The 22,405-nt window shown below is 38.3% G+C and overlaps 1 protein-coding gene across 1 annotated transcript in view; it reads right to left on the bottom strand.

The window, feature by feature from the left end:
* The window catches only part of TG (thyroglobulin), a 2,464,750-nt gene that overhangs the window by 1,278,487 nt on the left and 1,163,858 nt on the right, over positions 1 to 22,405 (bottom strand). The window contains exon 36 of the mRNA XM_044066937.1: positions 14,942 to 15,076. Within this exon, the coding sequence (XP_043922872.1) occupies positions 14,942 to 15,076 (135 nt within the window). The remainder of the gene's footprint in view (positions 1 to 14,941; positions 15,077 to 22,405) is intronic.

The following is a 22,405-nucleotide window of genomic DNA, read 5'->3' as shown; positions in this document are numbered from 1 at the left end:
CTTTATCCCTGAATGCACCCCCATACCTCTCAACTGTCCAGATTTTTCCAGAATGTCCAGATTTTGCTTCATATTTTTTGATCTGCTTCTCATAAAATTGTGGGGTTTTCTGACAAACTACTGGGGATAGAAGTCACTAGATAATGACAGACATTTGAGTTTCAGGCTTCATATCCTTCAGAAAATACATGCTAACACAAACCTGTTAAAACCTGTTATTCCAACAACTTCCTAAGTTTATGAGAGCAATATTTAAAATCTGTCCCTATTTTTTGCACCTTTGTCCACCTATTATTTTTGTCTTGGTCTATATTTATTGTGGTAAGAAGTTGAGAGGTATGATGCCCCCCTGTGAAGCTCCTGCAAGCAAGATAGATACCCCTCCCAAAGAACTCCTCTCTTGTGGAGTAAACTTCCCCTCCAAATTTAGTAAAGTAACCCCCTTCAAGCACAAGCTAGATAAATGGCTTGGTAGCTATAAATACACACCAGGTCTGGCCCTACAATTCCTTGTGGAAAGGGTAACAAGCAGTGAGAACTGCATTATCAGATCTAATGATGCTCTACCTGATTGGCTACCTACTAATAGCCTTCACACCTATGAAAACTGAAAACCCATTAATCGTGACGTTACACAGTGCCTGCACTGGCACTGGTCTGCGTTATAGGTTCATAGGTCTTTACTAGGCTAACAACCACAAGGGCCTTTTTAGCCATGCATCCAGAATCTCTGACAAGTTCTGATACCCTTGATAAGTGTAAGCATGGGCCTGGGAGATGAACCATTTACAGGCTACCTGTTTGTATAAGAGACATAGGTGCCAAACCAGGAATAAATTTCTGTTTTCCCATCCAGTTGTCCAAGTTGAACTTGAATTGGATTAAGGAGGAACTCTACTTCACATCCATAGATGAGGTAGTCTCTGGGATACATACCTATCTCTCCAGCAGGTCCTATTTATATCACAGGCAATATGTAAGTCTTTAGAACAGGTAATTTTAATGCTGTTTGTTTTGTGGATATGCAGGACATCCATCAGAGTGGAGTCTGACAAGCCCTATATGCCAGGCATAGAGCTCCCCTCAAAAGCCTGTAGGAGACATAATACAGGGATAGGGCCTTGAGGTGGTCTGCATAGGATATATTACTTATGCCCTGTATTCTTTTAGTGAGGAACCTCTGTGGACATTCCAGTTGTTGGATATGCCTGGTTAGGTACATATCAAGGGGGGCATTGTACTTAATTATACGTCTGATGAATGCTGAATACAATGGAGCAATGACTTCCTTGGACTTAGATGCCATACCTTGGTTTATAAGTTGTGCAACATAGAATGATTTCCTCACCACTGTAGACATGATGATCAAAGGCTAGATTGCTATCTATGTGTGTCCCTAAGTCCCTGACTAGTCAGTCAGCTCTAAGGGGTTTGTTGTCAATATGATAGTTACCAGCGATGGATAACTTCCCAAAGGATATTATTACGCATTTCTTGGCATTTATTTTTAGCCTTTTTTGTGTGTAAAATTGCAGCAGGGCCGGAGACTAAGAAGGATATGTTTCATGGAGGGCACTAAGAATAAACTGGCTATGATGGTCAGGGCAGTCAGCCTCTGACATGGGTTAGTTCTCTGTGAATGTGAGAGGACTGATAGGTTAATAAGCAGCAGACAGGTTTCAACACAATTAAAGGCCATGCATCTGAGTGATGTGGAATTAATGGCTCTATTACAAGTGCACGTGTGTTATTTGAGGTATACTTGCTCACTGCCACTTGCTCAAAAAAGCAAGTGCCCTAAGTCTCACTAACTTCAGCTCCTGAAACTACTTACCCTTCCAACACTTCATCCTAGAAAACGTTATAGCCCTACCAGAACCCTAACCTTAAAATATAATTTTTACTCTTTATCCCTAATGCTCCCTTGCCTATCAGTAAATCTAAGCCGCCTTCCTGCTCCCTAACCTAAGACTCCTTTCTCACTGCCTAGCCCTACGAACCCTCTTCCTGATCCCTAAACCTAAAATCCCATTCTCACCCCAATCCTAGAAATCCCTTCCTGCTCCATAAAACTAAATATCCCTCCTGCTCCCTAAACCTAAACTCTTCTCTCTCTCACTCCCTAAACCTAAACTTCCCCCATCCCACTCCCTAAACATAAAGCCCCTTTCATGACCACTGCCCTAATCTACACCCTCACCCCTCCCACTCCCTCACCTTGACTACCCCACTTTCCTCACTCAGACTCAAATAATGTGGTCAGATAAGCTGCAGCAGCTACTTGTCTGAACTCGTATTTCAGTTCAGGCCTACCTAAGCTATATGACATTTGAGTTCCCAGTTTCAAGGCACTAGTCTTTGCATTTAAGACTGAAGCACTTGTAGAAACACACAGTTAACAGGTGGCTAGATTGGCAACATATTTTACCATTTCCAAAAATAGTTATTCTGCTGTTTTTGAATCCGCATTCTCAGTTGCTTCCTATTGTAACATAACTGTAAGTCTATCATATCGAAGGGTGCTTTTCTGTTCACAAAATCAGAAGCCAGACTTTGTGACGTGAAACATACCATGATTTTCTGCAGCGTGTTACATTTCCATATCATTTAAAGCTGTTCTTTACCATAATAATATGTTAAATACCATTTGGTGGCATTACAGGAACTTTTACCAAAAGGTAGATATGATCTCTGCCTGAGTGCAAATTAGTTTATATCTAAACTTCTCAACAACATTGAAACATCATTTGCTGAGACTATACATCTGCCTCAGTCTGATGTGGCTGCGTTCTGTGTTGTGACTACTGACAGTAGCTAAATAAGTGTCAAATGGAGGTGTTTTGTTTTTTTTCCTCTTTTAGTCCAGAGTTTCTGGAGCTGAATGGACATGAACTATTTTATCTGCCTGTTGATTAAGTATTCTCATCAGTGTATGTTTTTGGCTTCCTACAGTTTTGGGAGAATTACTTTACACTCAGAATTCCAGGTATAACAGAGATGAGCACTAGTTTTAAAACTTTGACTCTTTCCCTGTAATCTTTCAGCAGTGACACAAGGCTATCTTTAGAGCATATATTCCTCTTCACTCTTAGAAGAAGAATCTACAGCATTTGAGCACTTCAGGGGGTATCTTCTCTTCAGACAACTCTAGGGAGGTATATTGTTTGCTGACTAGAGTCTCCAGCATTTACAGGAAGTTTCTGCAGTCACTGCAGTCAGCAAAGAATACTGCAGATCAAAACCATGTATGGTAGTTACCAGACTACAGCTATCGATTCACACTATGAAACTAACTTTCTTGAACTTTTGGTATGAACATTTACTGTACATGAAAACAGTGTTAAAATGACAGCTAAATGTCATGTTCCCTCTAAAAAAAACTTGGATCATCATGTTGATCAGGCCCAGAAGAAAAACACAGTTCTTCTACAATTAACTTACTCTCAACATCCTGAGAGAATATTCTATTACAAATAGTGATCAGTGAAAAATACAGTTACTTATGAAAGCAAACTGCAAAGTCAAACAGCATTATTTCCCTATCTGACAGGACTGCATTCACATCACATTACTTAAATAACCTTTTGATGAGGCATTAAACCATGGCCCTATCTGCTTGAGTCGGTGGTAGCTCAGGTGGATGTAAGAGATCCCATGGTGCTTATTGTAAGGAGAAGAGGAAGTTCCATGGTACTCTGACCAGATTTCCCATAGTCAGTAAGGATACCGTCTTGGTATGAAAACAGGCTATTGGCCTAGTGGGACTAACCTAATCAAAACAGTGTAAATAAAATAAATAAGTATATGATTACCATGGTAACACAATTCTGGAGCAAAGAAAAACACTATGCAAAGTTCAGCACAGTAGCTGTAGTCTTGCAGTCATGGTACTATATGCAGGAAATGGGTCCAGGAGAAGAAACACTGGGGACTTGGAAGATAACAGTTACCTAAATAAACATATATGACTCATAACATAACCAAAAAATATCCTAATAGCAAGATTATTATATTTTCAGGAATTATCTTAACATTACACTAATTTAACTAACGTGCCAGCAGAACCTAAGCAAATCTATTCCCAATTTACAACCCTAGGGTATTTAAAGGGGTTATACTAATATTTAAAACAAATATGGGGGGCTGATACAGTACCTAGCTGTGTCTTATACTACATTACACTCCTAAGGGTTGAATAAACATACCCTTATCAAAACCTCTGTTCATACTGTTTAACTTAAGTATTTGCTGCTGTCTTCTTAATGTAATGTAACAATGCCTTCCACATGTTCTACTGTAATCCAAAGACAATTGGAAATGCTTTAAGGTACGGTTTGCATATGGATGTTAGCCAACAATGCAGCCGATAGGATATGATATAGCAGCTTTGTGCTTGAAAAGATCTTGACCATTATCTTCTAAGTAGCCCTTTAGGCCATACCAATTAGACTTTTTGTGAAATGGTCAGGTCCTCAGCACTGTGTTCAGAAGGAGGCTGCTTATTAAAGCATTGGGGAGTCTTAGAATATTATTTTAATACTGCTTCAGTCACCTCCTTTGCAGCATAGAGGACTTGGTCCTAACTATATTCCAGATGACCAAAGATTAGTCAGAGTCCCTGATAAAGGGGGTGCTGTTCTGGGAGGGATAACAGTAAGTGGTTGAGGCTGTCTCATCCATGCCAGGCAGAGGGAATTGGCAACGGTCTGCCAGAGGAATGCCATCTACAGAGAGGTCCAGTACTGGTCTGCCACACACAGAGGGAAAACCTGGCCAGAGCCGAGTCAAAAAGAGTATGTCCTCCAACTGAGACTCAGTAGTGTATAGAGGTATTCACTTGTAACAACTCAGAGCCACAAGGCACTGCATGGTGAGTGCTACCTGAGAAACGCTGAAAGGTTAGGACCATGAAAAGTCTCATAAACATCCAGTGAAGGACAATAGTGATCCAGTGCTTTTGTTTCTTTATTCTGGTATCATCACATCTGTTAGCATTACTGCAACAGTGATCTAATGATGAACATCACTAAGAACATTTGAGACAGCTACGTACAAAACTGGATCCACATCAACTTACTGAATGGTACTATATTACCCAAGATCTACCTTTGTTGTTCCCAGTGCCATCTAGGTAGACTCTTGCAGTATAGCAAATTAAAACATTATTTTGCTCTGGGATCTGTGACCTCTACTCCCCTCTCATGTGTGGGCTCTGCCCTCATACCCCTGATTTCTAAATATACTTTCTAGAAGTTTGCACTGACTCAGAGGAAAGTGAATAAATGCACCTCTCCTTCTTCATCGGTGCACATTTGGAAGTAGTATATATAAAGAGGAGAACAGTAGGATAAGGCTGCAGAATGGAGGAAGCATGGACCCCTATGCAAAATACTTAACATTTAGTTATCTATTTTTAATTCATACATAAGCAGTGGTCAGATGAGGCATCAGAAAATTGTTTTAGTAAATTTGGCTTTGATAAATACTGCTTCAGTAGACTGAAGTAGATGTGCTGCTGCATGCTACCCAATATACAGCCAAATGTGAAGAAAAGCAGACAAGCAGGGTCTCGTTTTGAGACGAATTGAATGAGGTTGTGGGTCTTATTCTCCTGATTTGTTACACTTCTGAGTCCAGTTCACCATTTTGATTTGTAAATCATTCCCCTGAAGCAAATAAAATATAAACCTGGTAAACAATGTAAAAAAAAAAAAAAAACAAATATGCCTCAGAATAGTAAACCTAGTGTGATATAGTGGAGCTGGAAGCACTGTTAATCAATAAAATGGTTGAGAGGTAAAGCCAAAAGAGTTGGAGATCTGTCATGTAATGAGATATCCAGAAGGTAATATGAAAGTAACACCAAGGTGAAGATGAGGACGGTGAGTATATTTCTTATAAAATGAGAATGCAAGCAGGAAACAATAAAGGTGTCTGCCACTTACTATGCAGGGAATACAGACAGATGGAGGGGAGAACTGGTTCAAAGCATCCATACAGGTGGGAATACAGAGAGATGGAGGGGAGAACTGGTTCAAAGCATCCATACAGGCAGAAGCCTGATATTCAGTTAAAGGACTATCAAAGAGGGTTATTCAAGCAGGAGCCAGATACCCGGGCAAGGGCCTGTCCAGGAGAGATATACAGATGGGGCATCATATCCAGGCAAGCCCTGTTGAAGAGAGGAATTCCCCCAAGTTAAGAAGAGAAAAGATTCAGTCCGGTATGGGGCTGAAGCATAAAAGAGGCCAAGGGGCCTGAAGGAAAAGGGCCTGAAGCAAGAACAGAGACTTGCATAAGAGATGCAGGTGCACTTAAGTATAAATCATACTGAAGACAACTGTGAATTATTGAACTTTAGTGAACTATTTAAATTATATAATTTACATTTGAAAATTAGTATATGTATGAAAGTACTTCAAATAGTTTTCAAACTTGTATATGATGTGACAAATGTACTTTTAAAAAGACAGGGTTTAATTTATAAATACAGATTTTCAATGTTCAGTGAAAGTCAAAGATTTGTCACATATGGTTTATGCAGTAAACTATAAGCAATGAAAAGTGAAACATTAATGCAATTTGAGTGAAATTTCCTAAACAGAGGTTTGAGTGAGACTCGGCTAACCACAGTGGCAGTGTGGGCATAATTCACTTCTACTCTATTTCTCTTGTAAGATAAAGTAGATTTCACCTGCAAAGTATTCATCAAAGAGAAAATATTATCAAAAAGGGGAGAAGCTTTTGCCTACAGAAACAGAACTTGCTGGAATACTAAAACTCGAATGAGTGTAGCTGACACACACAGAGGAAAAAGCTGCTTGATCTTGTATCATTAGCGTCTGTGCTTACAAGTTCACTGTGTATGTTAAACAAGGGCTACAAATGTCAGAGATGAAATAAATGTTATTTTGTTTACTTGCCTGGATGCTTAAAACAAAGTAATGTATTAACAAAACAATGCTGAAAATTATCCAAGAAGTATTTGAAACTGGATCTCTGACAACTGCAACAAAACTGGGTATGCTGAAATTGCATTGGAATGGGTGATGCCTTGAAACAGGGGTGAGGGAGAACTCAACAAAACAAGCATTATTGAATGAAGTCTTAACTGATGTTGGCTCAGTGATACATTCTAATTAAGTCATATGGAAAGGCTGACAGGTTGCTTACCAAAGGCATACACAGTGAATGCACTAAGCTGCTGAAAGAACTGCACTGGGGAATGTTTTTGTGGTAGGAATTATGTGTTCAAGAAACTGCTGGAGCTGACTATATTCAAAGTGTAGCAATTATTCTACTCAAAAAGTGAAGTAATATCCTATCCAAAACTATTGAAGAAGAACTTTTGGCAGCAAAAATGTGTAGCTATCCTAAATAATTTGCAAAATCTTCTAAAAGAACATGTTTGTGCTAGCATTTAAAGAAGTGGGTGGTAAGCAATGTCAGTTGTATTTTGGAGGATGCAGTAACAAAAATGAATTAACTGAGCAATTACTGCTGTTAATGAACTTTGACCAAAAAGACTGTCTTATTATTTTGTTATGAAAGAGTACAGAAGTTATAAAATAGCTGCTAATTATTGTGCAATGTAATGAAGTGAATAGAAGGCAAATAAGATGTGGTGGAGGTATTATCTGGGGTGAAACAATAAAGACTGCTGCCTTTAACTAAGTTCTGTGGTTCCTGCTCTGTGAAGGAAATGTTTATCTTAAACTGAAACAAGCATTGCCATTCTCTGAGGCAGAGATGTGAACTAAAGTGCTAACTTTGTGATTTCATTATCAAAACTGAAAGAAGGTACAAGGTCTTAAACACTGAAGAATCTATGTATGATAACTGAAAGTAAAATGAGGTATTATTCTAAGTAATAGATTTATATTTTCTTAAACTGATAGGTGGCTAAAGTGACACTGCGCTATAAAAAGTCTGATACTGAAACCTAGCAAACTTTGTGGATTAAAAGATATGTTTGCACTGGCAAGATGAAAGACAATATAAACAAATTAAATAGCAATACATGTGCTAAAAGGCAGCAGCAGGAGGCGCTGCCGATGAGGGAAATGTAGGTGGATTGGACAATCTAAATTGGCCCTAGGTATGAGAGTGCGTGTTTGTGCTTTCTGTGGAAGGTTGGGCACCAGGCTGGTAACTCCACACCGCAAAACCCAACTGCCAGTCATGAGCTGAGGTGATCTGCTGTGGCAACCCCTAAATGGGATAAAGCCTAAAGAAGAAGAAGACTAAGTTGCAATTATGTTAGTGGATTCTGTGTAAAGAACAATTGTCTATGTCTGAGGGTGCTGCTGTCACACAGCACAGTAACACAGAGTCAACATTAATTTCACACTGATGCTGAAACATTAAACATTGTAACCACTAAACTGAGTATGATGGAAAGGGTTACTGAGGCTCTAACATAGCATGTTGGTGCCCAACCTTCCACAGAAATCCTCCAAAGGCAGATGTCCTGTCTGGTGGACCCCAGCCATAAACAAACTATACAATAGAAGGTGGAAGCTACTACATGATAGAGCAAAATCCCAAAAAGGGAAGGCATCTCTGATCAGTATTAGCATAAAACTACGGGCACTCATAAAATCGTCTAAGGCCAGCTTCGAGAGAAAAATTGCACAGGACACTAAGGATAATCACAAGACTTTCTTTGGTTATGTTAGGAACCTGGGTGGGAATTCCCAGATATGCTCAGAATTAGTCCAAAATGACAAAAAATACACCGAGCCCACAGACATTGCCAACATCCTAGCTGACAGGTTCAGTGCAAACCCCCCCCACCAAAAGGGCAAATATCTATCCCAACAGAGTGCTGCCCCCCTGACATCTCAGATGCTCAGGTAAGAGCCGCCCTCTCCAAAGCAAAAAATACAGCATCAATGGGACCAGATGGTGTCCCGGGCTGCGTCCTACATGAACTCCAAGAAGAGCTAAACCCAAACATAAAACTACTGTTCAATCTTAGCCTTACTACAGGATATGTACCCAAAGAGTGACATACAGCAACAGTGGTCCCTCTCCACAAAGGTGGTGCCTCAACGGATCCTGGAAACTATCGCCCCATAAGCCTGACTAGCTTGGTTTGCAAAGCTATGGAAAGGATCATCATGGACCTCATAAATAAAGATATTGGGGACTTACAGACACTGGATCCTACCCAGTTCGGCTTTGTTAAGGGCAGATCCTGCCTCTTAAACCTGGTTGATTTCTTTGAAACAGTCACCAAGGCCATTGACGAGGGGAAGGTGGTCCACACAGCCTACCTGGACCTCGCAAAAGCCTTTGATACAATACCCCACTCAGGCATTATAGATAAGCTCACCAGCTTAAATATAAACCCCTATGTCTCTAGATGAGTTGCAAACTGGCTCAAGGACAGAACCCACATGGTTAGAATTGCTGGAGCCATGTCATACTCCAAACCAGTTACAAGTGGCGTCCCACAAGGCTCAGTCCTGGGACCTCTCTTGTTCGGTATATATTTCTCGGCGGTACAGGCCAACACGGAAGGACTGTGGCTGACCAAGTTCACAGATGACTGCAAACTGGGCGCCATAATCGACTCTCCAGCCGACACAAGCATCCTCCAAAAGGGCCTCATAGAAACAGACAACTGGTGCCAGAGCCATGGCCTCAAGCTAAACGCCAAAAGTGTATAGTCATCCCTTTGGCAAAAACAAAGTGCCCACAAATTACCACATAGGTGGTAATCCATTAAGTACAGAAGAAGTCATTAGGGACCTGGGGACCCAAGTTGATAGTAATCTCTCATTTGACAACCACGTGGCCAAAGTGGTTAGAAAAACATTTTATATAGCCCAGCTAATCATGAAGGGATTCACATCTAGATCAGGGGAGGTCATCATGCCTCTTTACTCATCCTTCATCAGGCCCATAATTGAGTACAATGCCCCTTTTGGGATGTACCTTACCAGACACCTGCAGCAACTGGAAAGACCCCAAAAGTACCTCACCAAGAGGATCAAAGGGCTCAAACAGATGCCATATGCTGCCCGGTTAAAGAAACTCCAGCTCTACTCAGTGGCATACCGCCTGCTCAGAGGCGATCTGTGCCTGACGTATAAAGCCATGTCCAACCCGAATTAATGGACATGCTGCACCTCAGAAAATCCAAATCCCATCGAGCTACTGGCTCGAGACTTGAACCTCAGCACTGAAATAAATAGGACATGCTGGAGGGACAGATTCATAACCCAGAGGCTCCCTTCACTCTGGAATAAAATCCCAGTCCAGGTTAGGCAGAGTCCCACATTGACTCTCTTCAAGAGGAATCTTGATGAGTGGATGGGAGATTGTAGGTTTACCCCGGCTATCACTTCTGTGTCACTGTTAGACAGAGGCACAGTATACTAACCTCAAAAAAAGGCATAGCAAAATAAATTTAAAATGGGTGGCGAAAGCCAAACACACTCTGGCTAGGCTTATAAATACCCTAGGGCAGATAGCCTAGTATGAACCTATGAACCTATGTAATAGAACCCCGTTGATAGCAACAAGAACACTGTTAGATATAAAGCAAACACAAATGAATATACTGTTATGGTTGAGAAAGCAAATACTGTATAAAATTGCAGTGTATAACTTTAAAGTTGAACAAAAAAACAAGTTTCTCAAGTTTTAGAGGCAAAAGAAAAGTTATGTGGCAGTAAGAAAATAAGGAAGAATTGCAAACTAGGATTGAGTTACTAAAACATCAATACATTTTGACATTATAGAAACTCAAAATGTAGTTCTGAGTAATGCTTTTGGCACTGCATAATTTAATAGTATAGAAACTATCTCAGATTTAGTTTGCAATTTGGTAAAGCAGCCACCAGTGGATGTCATTGCTGCTTAAAATGAGAAAATAAATCAGATGGCGTTTGAAAAGTTCATACATATAGAAGTGCAACATAAAATAGATAGACAAACACCACAGAAAGAATAGTGGTTGATTTCCGAAAACATAAGGGCATGATAACTGTCCAACAAAAACTGGAAAGTAAAAATACAAAGAGTCTCTCTGAGCTTCCTAAACAAGTTTGATACATAAAGGAATGGTTCAAATGGTATCAACACTGCAGGTGGTAAAAGAAACCTGATCTCCAAATGAGCTGCAGTGAGTGGAAAATATACAGACTAACAAAATGAAGGTGCAGAGGCACACCATTTGTACATGAATGGTGCACACAGGGGTGTATAAACTGCAAGTGTGCATCTGAAATGAAAATTATACCTTGCAGGGGAGTGAAACTAGTTGTCATCTTGGAAAAAAACATTGTGGAAAAAGTGGAATGAGCAGCAGTTAATGAGAATGCAGGCTTTTTACAAAGAGCCTGGCAAAGAGTCAAACAGGCAAGGTAAAGCAAAGTAATCTGGATTGGAGTTTTCTGGTGTTGAAACAGAGGCCGCAGTAGAAATGAATGAGTTGTGTGAGGAGCACATGACCTGCTGAAAACTTAAAGAGAAATTCACTGTGTAAAAAGGGAGTCCATTACAAAAGTAAATGAGTTACACAGAGGGATGGCCTTTGGTCAACTGATGCCCTAGGCAAAAGGGGTTCACATCGCCACCCTACACCACCTGGTGCCCCATCCTGGTCTACTTACACCATCCAGATTACTTTTTTCTTCCTTTTTCTCACAATTTGTCTTACTCTTTTGCTTTTCATTCATTCATTCAACGCATTTTAAAGAAACAATTTCTTTACTACAAAAAAGTAAACAAATAAATACTAGAAAAGCACTCCTACTAGAGTGGTGACCTAGGTGGCTGCCTAGTTGGCCTATGCCTAAAGCCGGCTATGGTTGCACGAGGGCATATAACTCAGTATAAAAATAAACGGGTAATGTGTATTAAAAAATGTTTAAAGGGAAATCTTCTTACAAAGTTAAAAACAAACTACAGATCAAAACAAAAGCAAAGGGATGTTAAAGTAAATTAAATGAAGTAACAATAAAAAAGTACTCAAAAGAATAAAGCTCTTTCAAAGTGCCAGTCTGCAAAAACTGAGCTGAAGAGTAAATATATTCAAAAACCTATAGTGTGGTTGGTTGAGATGATACAGCAACAGGAAACAAATGAAAGAAGGCAAAGTGAAATGAAAGAGCAGTAAAACAAAATCAGTGACAAAGTGAAGTACCAAAGGTCCACCAGAAAAGTGAGGGCATTCCTTTAGAGTATGCAAGTAAAGAAATTGCAAATAGTGAAGCCAAGTAACAAAGTCTAAATAGCTGCCATTAAAGTCTTCCATGTTGCTCCTGCAAAATAGGCAAAAAAAAGCCCGGGCAACCCTATTGAAATGTCCAGTAGTGGCAAATAGGGAAAGACTCTTGTCAAATATTATAATAAATGAAATCCATTTGTTGGTGGCTTGGTCTGCAGCACAGAAGACCACAGGCTGGAAAGGGTATTCGACAAATATAGCTATTGGCCAACATTCAAACATTATTGTGGTCTGAGACAAAGAAATTCTACAGCATAAGAAATGACACTATAATATTTCAAAATCTGAAAAGGCAGCATTAAATGGACTGTGCCTGAACAGAAGGCAGATCCCTGTAGCTATAGAGCTCATGTGCCTGGGTGCCTCCAGAATAGAGTGACCTGACCATGTGTGGATTACATCAAATAAGCTGCATGGCAACGCTTGGAGTCAAGTAGGACATGGTGCAGCTTATACCGCCAAGTCTCACATGGGGCAGGTAATATAATGCATTTGAAAGACCTGTCATAAATCAAAGAGTCCATAGGTAGAACTGGATAGAAATGGAAAATCTGTCCCATAATGGGATGATCTGTAGGTGGAGCTGAATTAGCTCTAGGACTAGAGTATTTCTCCTATAAAAGGAAAGGAAGCTGGAAACAACAAAATGTTTGTATCTCATTGTTACCAGGATAGCACTGAGATACAGGTGAGGACCTGGCCCACAGGATCTATATAGGTGGCAACTCAAAAGCCAAACAAGGATCTTTCCCAATCTGTCAGAAAGGTGGGAGATTGGTACTCAGACAATGACCTGTTTTAGAGAGGATTTCCACAAAATTTAAAAATGAGTTGAATCAGCTCAAGGCATTGGGGGGGTGTGAAGCACCAGGGAGTGCCCAGGGCTCTGAAGGATGATAGTCTGAAACATAGCCAGAGACTGGCAAGGAAGGTCTGTAAACCTGGTATAAATGAGTCTCAAAAGAATTAAAAACAGAACTTCAGCAAACTATTTAACTTCTGTCATTTAAGTCTAAAAAGAAGTGTATACCTCAATGCACTTTTTAGAGATAAACGTGTACATTTATGTGACAGGGTAAAGGAATGATTTAATTCATAAATGCAGCCTTAGTGCATTTTGTGAAAGTCAATTTGTGTCTTTCGGCTTTTCCCTGTTAGGGGTCGCCACAGCAGAACTCCGGTCCGCTAATGATTGGCAATTGATTTTTACGTACCGGCTTGCCAGGCCTGATGCACAACCTTCAACGAAGGTACGCCCATTCATGCATGTCTCCACGCAGAAGACACTCTAGCGGAGAATCGAACCGGACAGTGTCTTACTGTCAATATGTTTAATAAAACAGTGTAAGAAACTTCTCTGTGTGGAAGATTTTTAGTCCATATATCTCTAGTTAATCATTGTATATTAATCAGATCAGATAAAAGTAGTAGAAGTAGTGAACGTAAACTTGTCTTAACTCAAAAATAATAATAAATATATAATTGTACAGAATTACTAAGTATTCGAAAGTAATCCAAGCAAGGCTGCAGGCAGTCTGTTTCTAGTCGAAAATCCTAGTACACAGACAAGTGATCCAAGTAAAACAAAAATAGAGTAATAGTTTCCTCACAAGCTTTCTAAATATATATATATATATATACTTTTCATCAGGCAAGGGAGTGGTTTATTGTGCTAAGGGAGTGGTTTATTGTGCTGTAAAACAAAGTGTTATTGGTACACGTGTTAAATTCACATCCCTTCTCCCATCAGTGTGACATTCGAGCTGGTCTTGCCCTACTTAGTAGCTGTCATAATAATATAAACCTTATGTACTTTAAATAAAATTTATAATGATGTGGTACCTCTTATTTAACCAGATTATTAAGTAGATTATTAAGTCTGTGATTTTATCCAAGACAATATACTACATGGCTGGAAATGTATCAACCTTAGTCAATTTGGCAATCAAAAAAATATATAAATATATACGTATACACTTTGCATGTAAAAAAATGACTTGTAAAAATCATATTTTATTTTCATAACCTATTGTTAACAAAGATCACTTTCGTCCTTCTAGACTTCTTCAGGTCTGTGTACAGGAACCCTAAAAACTATCTATAAAAATATATATAATTGTATAATTCGTTAGTATTGTTATTACACATCATTTTGAATAAAGTGGGAAAAAGAACCAGAAAAAAATAAAAATAATAAGGAAAAAATGTATGTATGATGATGGAAACAAAATATACACTTAAATTACAACTGATTTAAAATGGTATTTAAAACCAACTGGTAGAATAAAATAAAATAAAATAAAATTAGTCATATAAACAATGTGGCAATTTTGTAAGTTCCAGTGCACTTTTAATTGAACAGTATTAGTTTAGTCGAGGCTTCCTAAAAGAGTTTAGATACTGTTTATGCAATGAGAAAGCAAGGAAAAGTGAAATGCATGCCTTTTGAGGGGAAATTCTTTAAGGCGTGGCTTTACAGGGCTTTAAGTCATCACACTAGGTTAAGGTTATGTACAGAGGCTGCTATTTTTCTTTTGCAATGTTTTATTCAGTGTTGTACTAAACATATATAGTTTTGTTCTCCAAAAATAGATAAAATGCTTTGCATGTTGCAGTACAATGCATTCGTAAAGATGTAATTTCATGGAAAAGAATTATATCTTTTGCATGCAAAACAAAGTACACGGTTCTTCACCGTACCTGCTAGGCACCAGTCCCTGCTGGAATTGAAGTCTTGGCCCATATCAGCACTTATGTGAACAATATCAAACTGTGAGAGGGATGAATCAACCATGGTGGAAGACATGTCTATAGGAGTCCAGTTATCCAAGGAAACTGTAAAAATTAAACATGGTTAATGCACCAGTGAGTAACTGCCACAAAAATGTTCTAAACTGCAAAAAGTTAATTAGTAGTTTCATAAATACTACATTATATACAAATTATATTAGCAAAACTGAAGTTCTGCTGTAAACACAAACTTACATTTTTAAACAAAATCTGCATATTTTGCATTAACTAGTACTTTACTGTCTTTACATATTTAAAAAGGGTATGTATCTAGTTATTTTGACTTTGTTCAGGCATAATTACAAATTAAATGTAAATACTGGTTGAGCCTAAAATGAAATTCTGTGTTTATACTCATACAGCTCATGTGTTGGACTGCCACAAAGCATTTAACAACTGACAATCTGTGGGTGTATTAAGAAGAACTGATTGTACTTTAGTAATATCAATCAAGTATGCCATCTGCAAACAGAAATATTATTTACAAGGTCACTGAAATGTGTCAGTGTAAAAAGAGATTACATGCTTGTATGCCCTCATATGCAAATGTGATTTTCATAATTCAGTTAAGCTCTTTGTAATATTTTTATCGCATTAAGAAGAGGCAACTTTTGTCTTAGATGGGTATAAGTACTGAAGAAATTAATTCTACAGGCTGCAGACCAGATATATGCACCATCCATGCAAGTAAGGCAAATTAGTGTATGTTTGTATTATAGATCCCTACCTAATTACTGAAGGATGACTGCAGGAAACTTTCTCTTGACTGAAAACAATTTAAAATTGCATTCAAGGAATTTAGAAAAAAAATATTTTATGGCAGCATAATCATATTTTCTTATGTGGGTTTTGAGTACCCCCACTTGAGGAACTGTCCTTACAAATATTTGCCAAAACTATGTGGTGCAGACCTTATGTGGGATTCATAGATGGCAAGTGTACAGGGCTGGAATGCATTAAAAGATGTGTACAGAGCCCTAAAGCAATTCACAAAAGAATGCTACTGACATGGAGTATCAACAATTGTAAGTGTACAGTACATATACAAATAAAGGATCCAACAACATCCACAATTCATGAAATTGTGTCTCTCAGTGTACACTGCATAAAGTGGCCTGAACGCTATGTTTGTACAATTGTGCACTCTTCTGATATTACAGAGTATGTCTGTAATGGAATTAACATACAGATGTGTATATCAGAATGCAGCTATGCAACAACATATAAGGAAAGAAGGAAAAAAATATGGAAATGCATATAAATTCAGAGCTGTGATTCTCTGGTGAACAAGTACACAGCACTGTGCACAGAAACATGGTATTACAACCACATATACAGCTGTCCCTTCCAGTGACACAAAGACATTTTCACTAATGGACTGTCAGACAAAAAAGTTAGTCCCCTGTTTTACTTTAGTAATATGTGCTAACCCTAATCCTGCCCCTACTTCTAACGCTAACCTGCATCTTAAATTACAAAAAAACTCTTCTCGTAACATGACCACTACACAAGACAGCTCAGATACTCAACTTACCACAGAAACACACACACACACACACACACACACACACACACACACACACACACACACACACGCACACACACACACACACACACAAACACACACACAAACACACACACACACACACACACACACACACACACACACACACACACACACACACACACACACATACACACACACACACACACACAACTACTACACATCCCACTTACATGTTTTGATAAAACACACCCGATAAAACGACCTCGTAATAAACCAGATGTTCGATCTGAAAACACTGCACTTCCATCTGTCAACCAAAGCAATCACCAACCAATCAATCAGAATATATATATATATATATATATATATATATATATATATGGGTTCCGTCAATATGTTCGAAGTTTCACTACTTCGAACCCCACTTAACTTTTCCCAGAAAACTGTGCCTGACCCCACTCTCTTCATAAATAACTCCAAAGAAGCTCTGCTTTCATTCTTAGACAATCTAAAGAAATTAAAAATGTCCTCGCTCATCCACTCTGGGGCTCCCGCAACAAAAACAGCCATCTAAATCTCCAACTTCTACACCTACCATAACTCCTACATCAAAATATATGTGGCAATCCAGCAGAGATGTGGTGGCAAATTTAAGAACAAGCCTCCATGATGGAAATATTGTACAAAGTGTACAATAAAAAAATAAAGCTTCTCACATTGATGATAACCTCAAATTTCCTAATTCAATAAGTGACCTAAAAAAGGTCTGCAAATAACTCAGGAATAAGATAAAAACTTTTAAAGCTAATTATGAATAAAAGATTGAAATAATCTCCAAAGAAAACCATAAAGCATTTTAACTATGTTAGGAATTTCAGAAGGAACATGCAGCAATGCATGGAGCTAATCTCAGATGGCCCCACCTATTCCCATCCTGAGGACACAGCCAACATCCTCACCAAAAAGATCAGTTCCAACTTGTCCCCACTCTCACCTTCCTGCTTCCTTCTCTACCACTCAGGCTGTTGCCTCCCTTTGAAAGTACCTCTCAAATGCCCTCTCCAAAAGTAAAAACACTAACTCTATAGGTCCTGAAAACATATCACACTGTCTCTAAGGCAGAACATACACAGCCTCACAGGTTCCCCTGTAAACCTGTTCCATCTTAGTCTCACCACTGGATAAACTCCTGGGGCTTGAATAATGACTGTATTTGTACTCTACACAAAGGTGGTCCTATCTTTGACCCTAGGAACTATAAACCACATAGTCTCACCAGCACTGACTGCAAAGTAATGGAAAATATCATCATGGAACTTACAAATAAATATGCAGGCAGCCTACAATCTCTTGACTACCAATCTGGCTTTGTGAAAAGGTAGGTCCTGTCTACTAAATCTGGTGGAGGTCATTGAGAAATTAACTGAAGCACTGGATAATAAACAGATGGTACATATTGCATACCCAATCCTAGACATGGTCTTTCATACTACCATATATGTTCATATTATTCATAAGCTTGTTCACTTAAATATTAACCCCCTATATAATATACTGGATAGCTAACTGGCTCACAGACAAAATTCATATGGTCAGGATTTATGCAGCAAGCTCCTTTACAAGGCTGCTTACCAGTGGTGTGCCACATGGTTCCATACTAGGTCTACTAGTCTTTGGGATTTACTTCACCTATGTCAAAGCAGATGTCAAGGGTCTTGCCTTAAACTGTTTCTAGATGATTGCAAACTTGATGTAGCCATTAACTCTCCAGCACATACCCATTTTCTACAAATGGGACTAGCACATACTAATTCCCGATGTCAAGATCATGACCTAAAGCTATGCACAACATATGCAGTATTATACTTTTTGTGAATGAAGCCTGAATGCATCTGTACCCACCCTAAAGAGGACCCACCCCTCAGTGTTGACACCAATGTTACAAACCTTGGCACATTCATGGAAAGGAACTTTTTTTTTTGACTACCACATAGCAGTTTCCAGGTGGAAATCCTTCTAAAGGTATAACCTCCAGATCCAAAGAAATTGTCCTCCCCATCTATGCTACTCTTTCTTAATCTGACCTATTATAGAATATAATTTCCCTTTTAGCCATGTATTTTCCCTTTCAACATGTAATTTCCCCATTTGGCATGTACAGAACTTGAGAAACCTCAAACATTCTTGACAAAAGACAGGACATGGCTGTCTTGAAGCAAGATGACTGGATATGTCTTGAGCTTCTGGTTGAGAGATAAATAAATAATTCCAACACAGTAGTTAGCCAATTACACCTAAAATGTCAAAAATGGGAGAGCTGACACTTGTAGAGAGGTTTAAAAATGGCTTCCAAGAAAAAATGATTGTATTGTATGAGTGGCTTTCAGTAATGGTGCAGGAGGTAGAGGTCTATCATGCCATGGTTTCCAAGCAAAAGAAACATCTATCAGGGATAAAAACTGGCAAAAGTACCTTATAGAACAGACTATGGCAACTACAGAAAGGAAGCGAGCAAGATCAGAATCTAATACAGCAGCTCAGTCGAAGAATGAAAAGAATCATGGGAAATAGTAATGATCTGGAGGTCAGAACTTGGTGAGTAGCCATAAGAGTGTCTGGAGTACCAAAATATATTCAATAGTTGAGGTAATGTATCCTCAAGAATCCCATGATTAAAAGGATATGAAGATTGAGCAGAAACAGAAAGTGTGGAATCCAATTAGATGGACATGTATTAATGGCCATGGAATCTGCCAGGTCAAAGCACTGGTACATAAGAAATAGCAGGATACACAAAGAAGTCACTTGGTGCAAGAATCAGCAGGACTACTCTGGAAAACTATATGCTCTTAGGAAAGATATGGTATAATGGAAACAGTGGTTTCTACAATTAAGGTGTAATTCAGTTCTGATTTACCATGCTGTACTAGATGTATGCAGGCATTCTGGGGTTAGACATGCTACCTATCCATGGAAAAGGTGATAGATTTTTGCAAAAGCTGCAACTGTGGTGCACAGAAATTATAGCAGTCAAGTTCCTCAAGGATAGCTTGTCAGAGACAGAAAAAGATGAAGTGAGGCATGATTATCATCAAGATGCAAAGCTCCCAGAAGTCCCTTGTTTTCTCAGCAACAAAGAAGAAACCACAGCAGGAGAATGAAGCTGAGCAGGAAGAAAATCTTGAAGGGGGCCGTGGAACAGAGACAAGTGAGCAGTGACCCACACCCAAAAGACCTGCACAACATAAGGAAAGTGTTGACAAAATGCTCTACACTTGCAAAAAGGCAAAAGTATATTGGACAACTTGGAGAAATGTGAACAATAGTATAGGGAAGGTCCCATGAGAAAAACAATGAGAGGAATGTTTGATCTTCCTCAGAGAAAACCAAGTCTGAGGATTAGCACAAGGACAAACAAATACTGCCTGCCTTTGGAGGGAATCAGGAGAACAGAAGTGGACAAGCTAGCAGGGAGGAAAGTTACAAGAGATAAATCTCAAAATCAAGCAGCCTAACTTGAAACTTGATTGTGGATATAACACGGGTCAGAGGATGAAACTGCTCTCCTCTTTCTTATTTGTGACTGCAGCAGTACATGGGTATAGAGCAAGGAAAGGTTGGTGTGCGTAATTTCACAGTTGCCTAAGAGGGATGGGGGCGTGCAGTTTATGTTGTCTTAAAGCAAGCTGTTTTAACTGCAAGAAGCAAAGTTCAGAATAATAAAAACAAAACAATTCCACTCTAATTGTTTACAATTCTACTTCATTTAACTTGAAGGAATGCTGGATATATGATCTTCAATCCCTTCATTTTTCAATACAAGGTCAACATGTTTCTGCAGTAAACATGTAGCTGGAGGGCCTGCAGTTCTCAGTTTTTCTCTCATGTTAAATTGTGATGTTCAGAGCTACATGCTGAATAAGCATTTGCCTGACAATGACAAAAAAAGAAATGAAAAATGGAATAAAAATAAATTTTTTGAATTAAAGCTGACAGAAGATTAAAAACAGAACAGTTACGATTTATTTGATAAGTTCTGTTGCATGTAACAAGCTTTAAAAGTGACAGATACACATTAATACTGTGCTCATGCTTCAATAACTAGAAGCTTTTTACAAACAGGAATATCTAGTCTGTGATACACTTTTTTCCTGTTTAGCCTTTACAAATATTGACAAATCATTAATATGTTCAATTATGTTTGTAGAAGTACTGTAGTTTGCACCAAGGTGGTAAAATTAGGTTTGGTTACCTTTTTAACCTCAGTTATACTGAAATTAATTTTTCTGTTGCAGTTATGGTGCAAAGGTTCTCTAGTTATCAAGCCAATGAGATATTAAAGAAAAAACAGCTAACCTGCCATAAAATTAATTAATTTATTCGAGAAACAGCACAGGAAAAAGGTAAGCGCTGTCACAACAGAACTAGGCGCTTCATTAGATCAATTGTTACAAGTACAGAATTACTTGAATACAATGTTTCAAAAACTAACAGACTAAACCACATGATCTAAGGACTGCCCTTACAGGCACTGTCTCATTTAAACCCAATCCACTGTCTGCTTGTAATTCCAAAATTCACTTAAGTTCCAAACATCCCGTACGTGTCCTAATATCACCGCCTCTATTATTTACCTCATACAGTTGTAAAACTAAAAATTCAAAAACATGCTCTTTACTAGTTCCAAGAATGTGTCTAGAAAGAGCATTATTAGAATCTCCATTTCTAATATTGCATATATGCTCTTTAATGTGATCCTTCAACATACGATTAATTTTACCAACATAAAAACTTTTGCACAGCTTACAGGTTGCCAGGTAAACCAAATGACTTCTCCAGCAATCCACATAAAAATTAAATCTATATATTTGTTTTATAAGAGGATGTACAAAATTAGAATCACTTTTAATAAATGTATACATGGTACAAGACTTACAAGCAAAAGTCCCTACTCCATCCTATCTAGTTAAATTCTTATTAAAAGATTTATAACATAGCATTCTTTTTAAATACTGATTGTTCCTTAAACAAAACTGAGGCATTTCACCTAAAAGTACCTATACCTATCATCTGTTGTCAATATATGCCAGTTCTTCCTAATAATATCAGAAGAACTTCATTAAAACATGCTATACTTATCCTAAGACCATCAGACTCATAAGATCTAAGTGAACTAACATCATTTTCCATAGAAAAATAAGGTTTAGCAGAGTCTTTTCTATGACTCAAAACATCTCCACCAGCTTCATTAATGTCATTCTGTGCATAACCTCTATGCAGAAACTCATATTCTAACTCATCAAAAGCCTGTAACATAGCTTCATCATCCTTGTTTAATTTAGCAAGTCTATAAAATTGCCCCTTTATCACATTCCTATGTATGTGTTGTGGATGCATACTGCTACGATACAAAACATTTAAGTTTTTTACAGGTTTTCTTAAATAAGCTGGTATTAAGACCCATAAACATTATAGTAACCTGCACATCTAAAAAAATCAACATTCTCAGATGATTAATTCATGGTAAACCTCAAAAACAAAGTAGTTTGATGCAAGTATTCAACAAAATCAGAAAGTATATCAACTGGTCCTACCCAAATGAAAAAAAAAAACATCATCACAAAACGTGCATTAGTAGGGAATAAATCTGGAGAGAAGTTGCCTTCATTAAATATATAGAGGTATTCCCAATAGGCTAAGACCATACTCGCATAGTTGTTGGCACACATGGTATCCATGGTGAGCCCAACACTGCAAAAAAATTGTCAATAAAAACAAAAACATTATTGCTTAAAATAATATCAAGCAATGAGCACACTAGATGTATTTGGTCAATTTTATACTGTGAATATTTAGAAAGAAAGAAT

Source organism: Protopterus annectens, chromosome 3.part1 (assembly GCF_019279795.1).
Source record: "Protopterus annectens isolate FY-2018-M chromosome 3.part1, PAN1.0, whole genome shotgun sequence".
Lineage (NCBI taxonomy): Eukaryota > Metazoa > Chordata > Ceratodontiformes > Protopteridae > Protopterus > Protopterus annectens.
The sequence above is the reverse complement of the archived record's forward strand: the minus strand, read 5'-3'. Positions and strand labels throughout refer to the sequence as shown.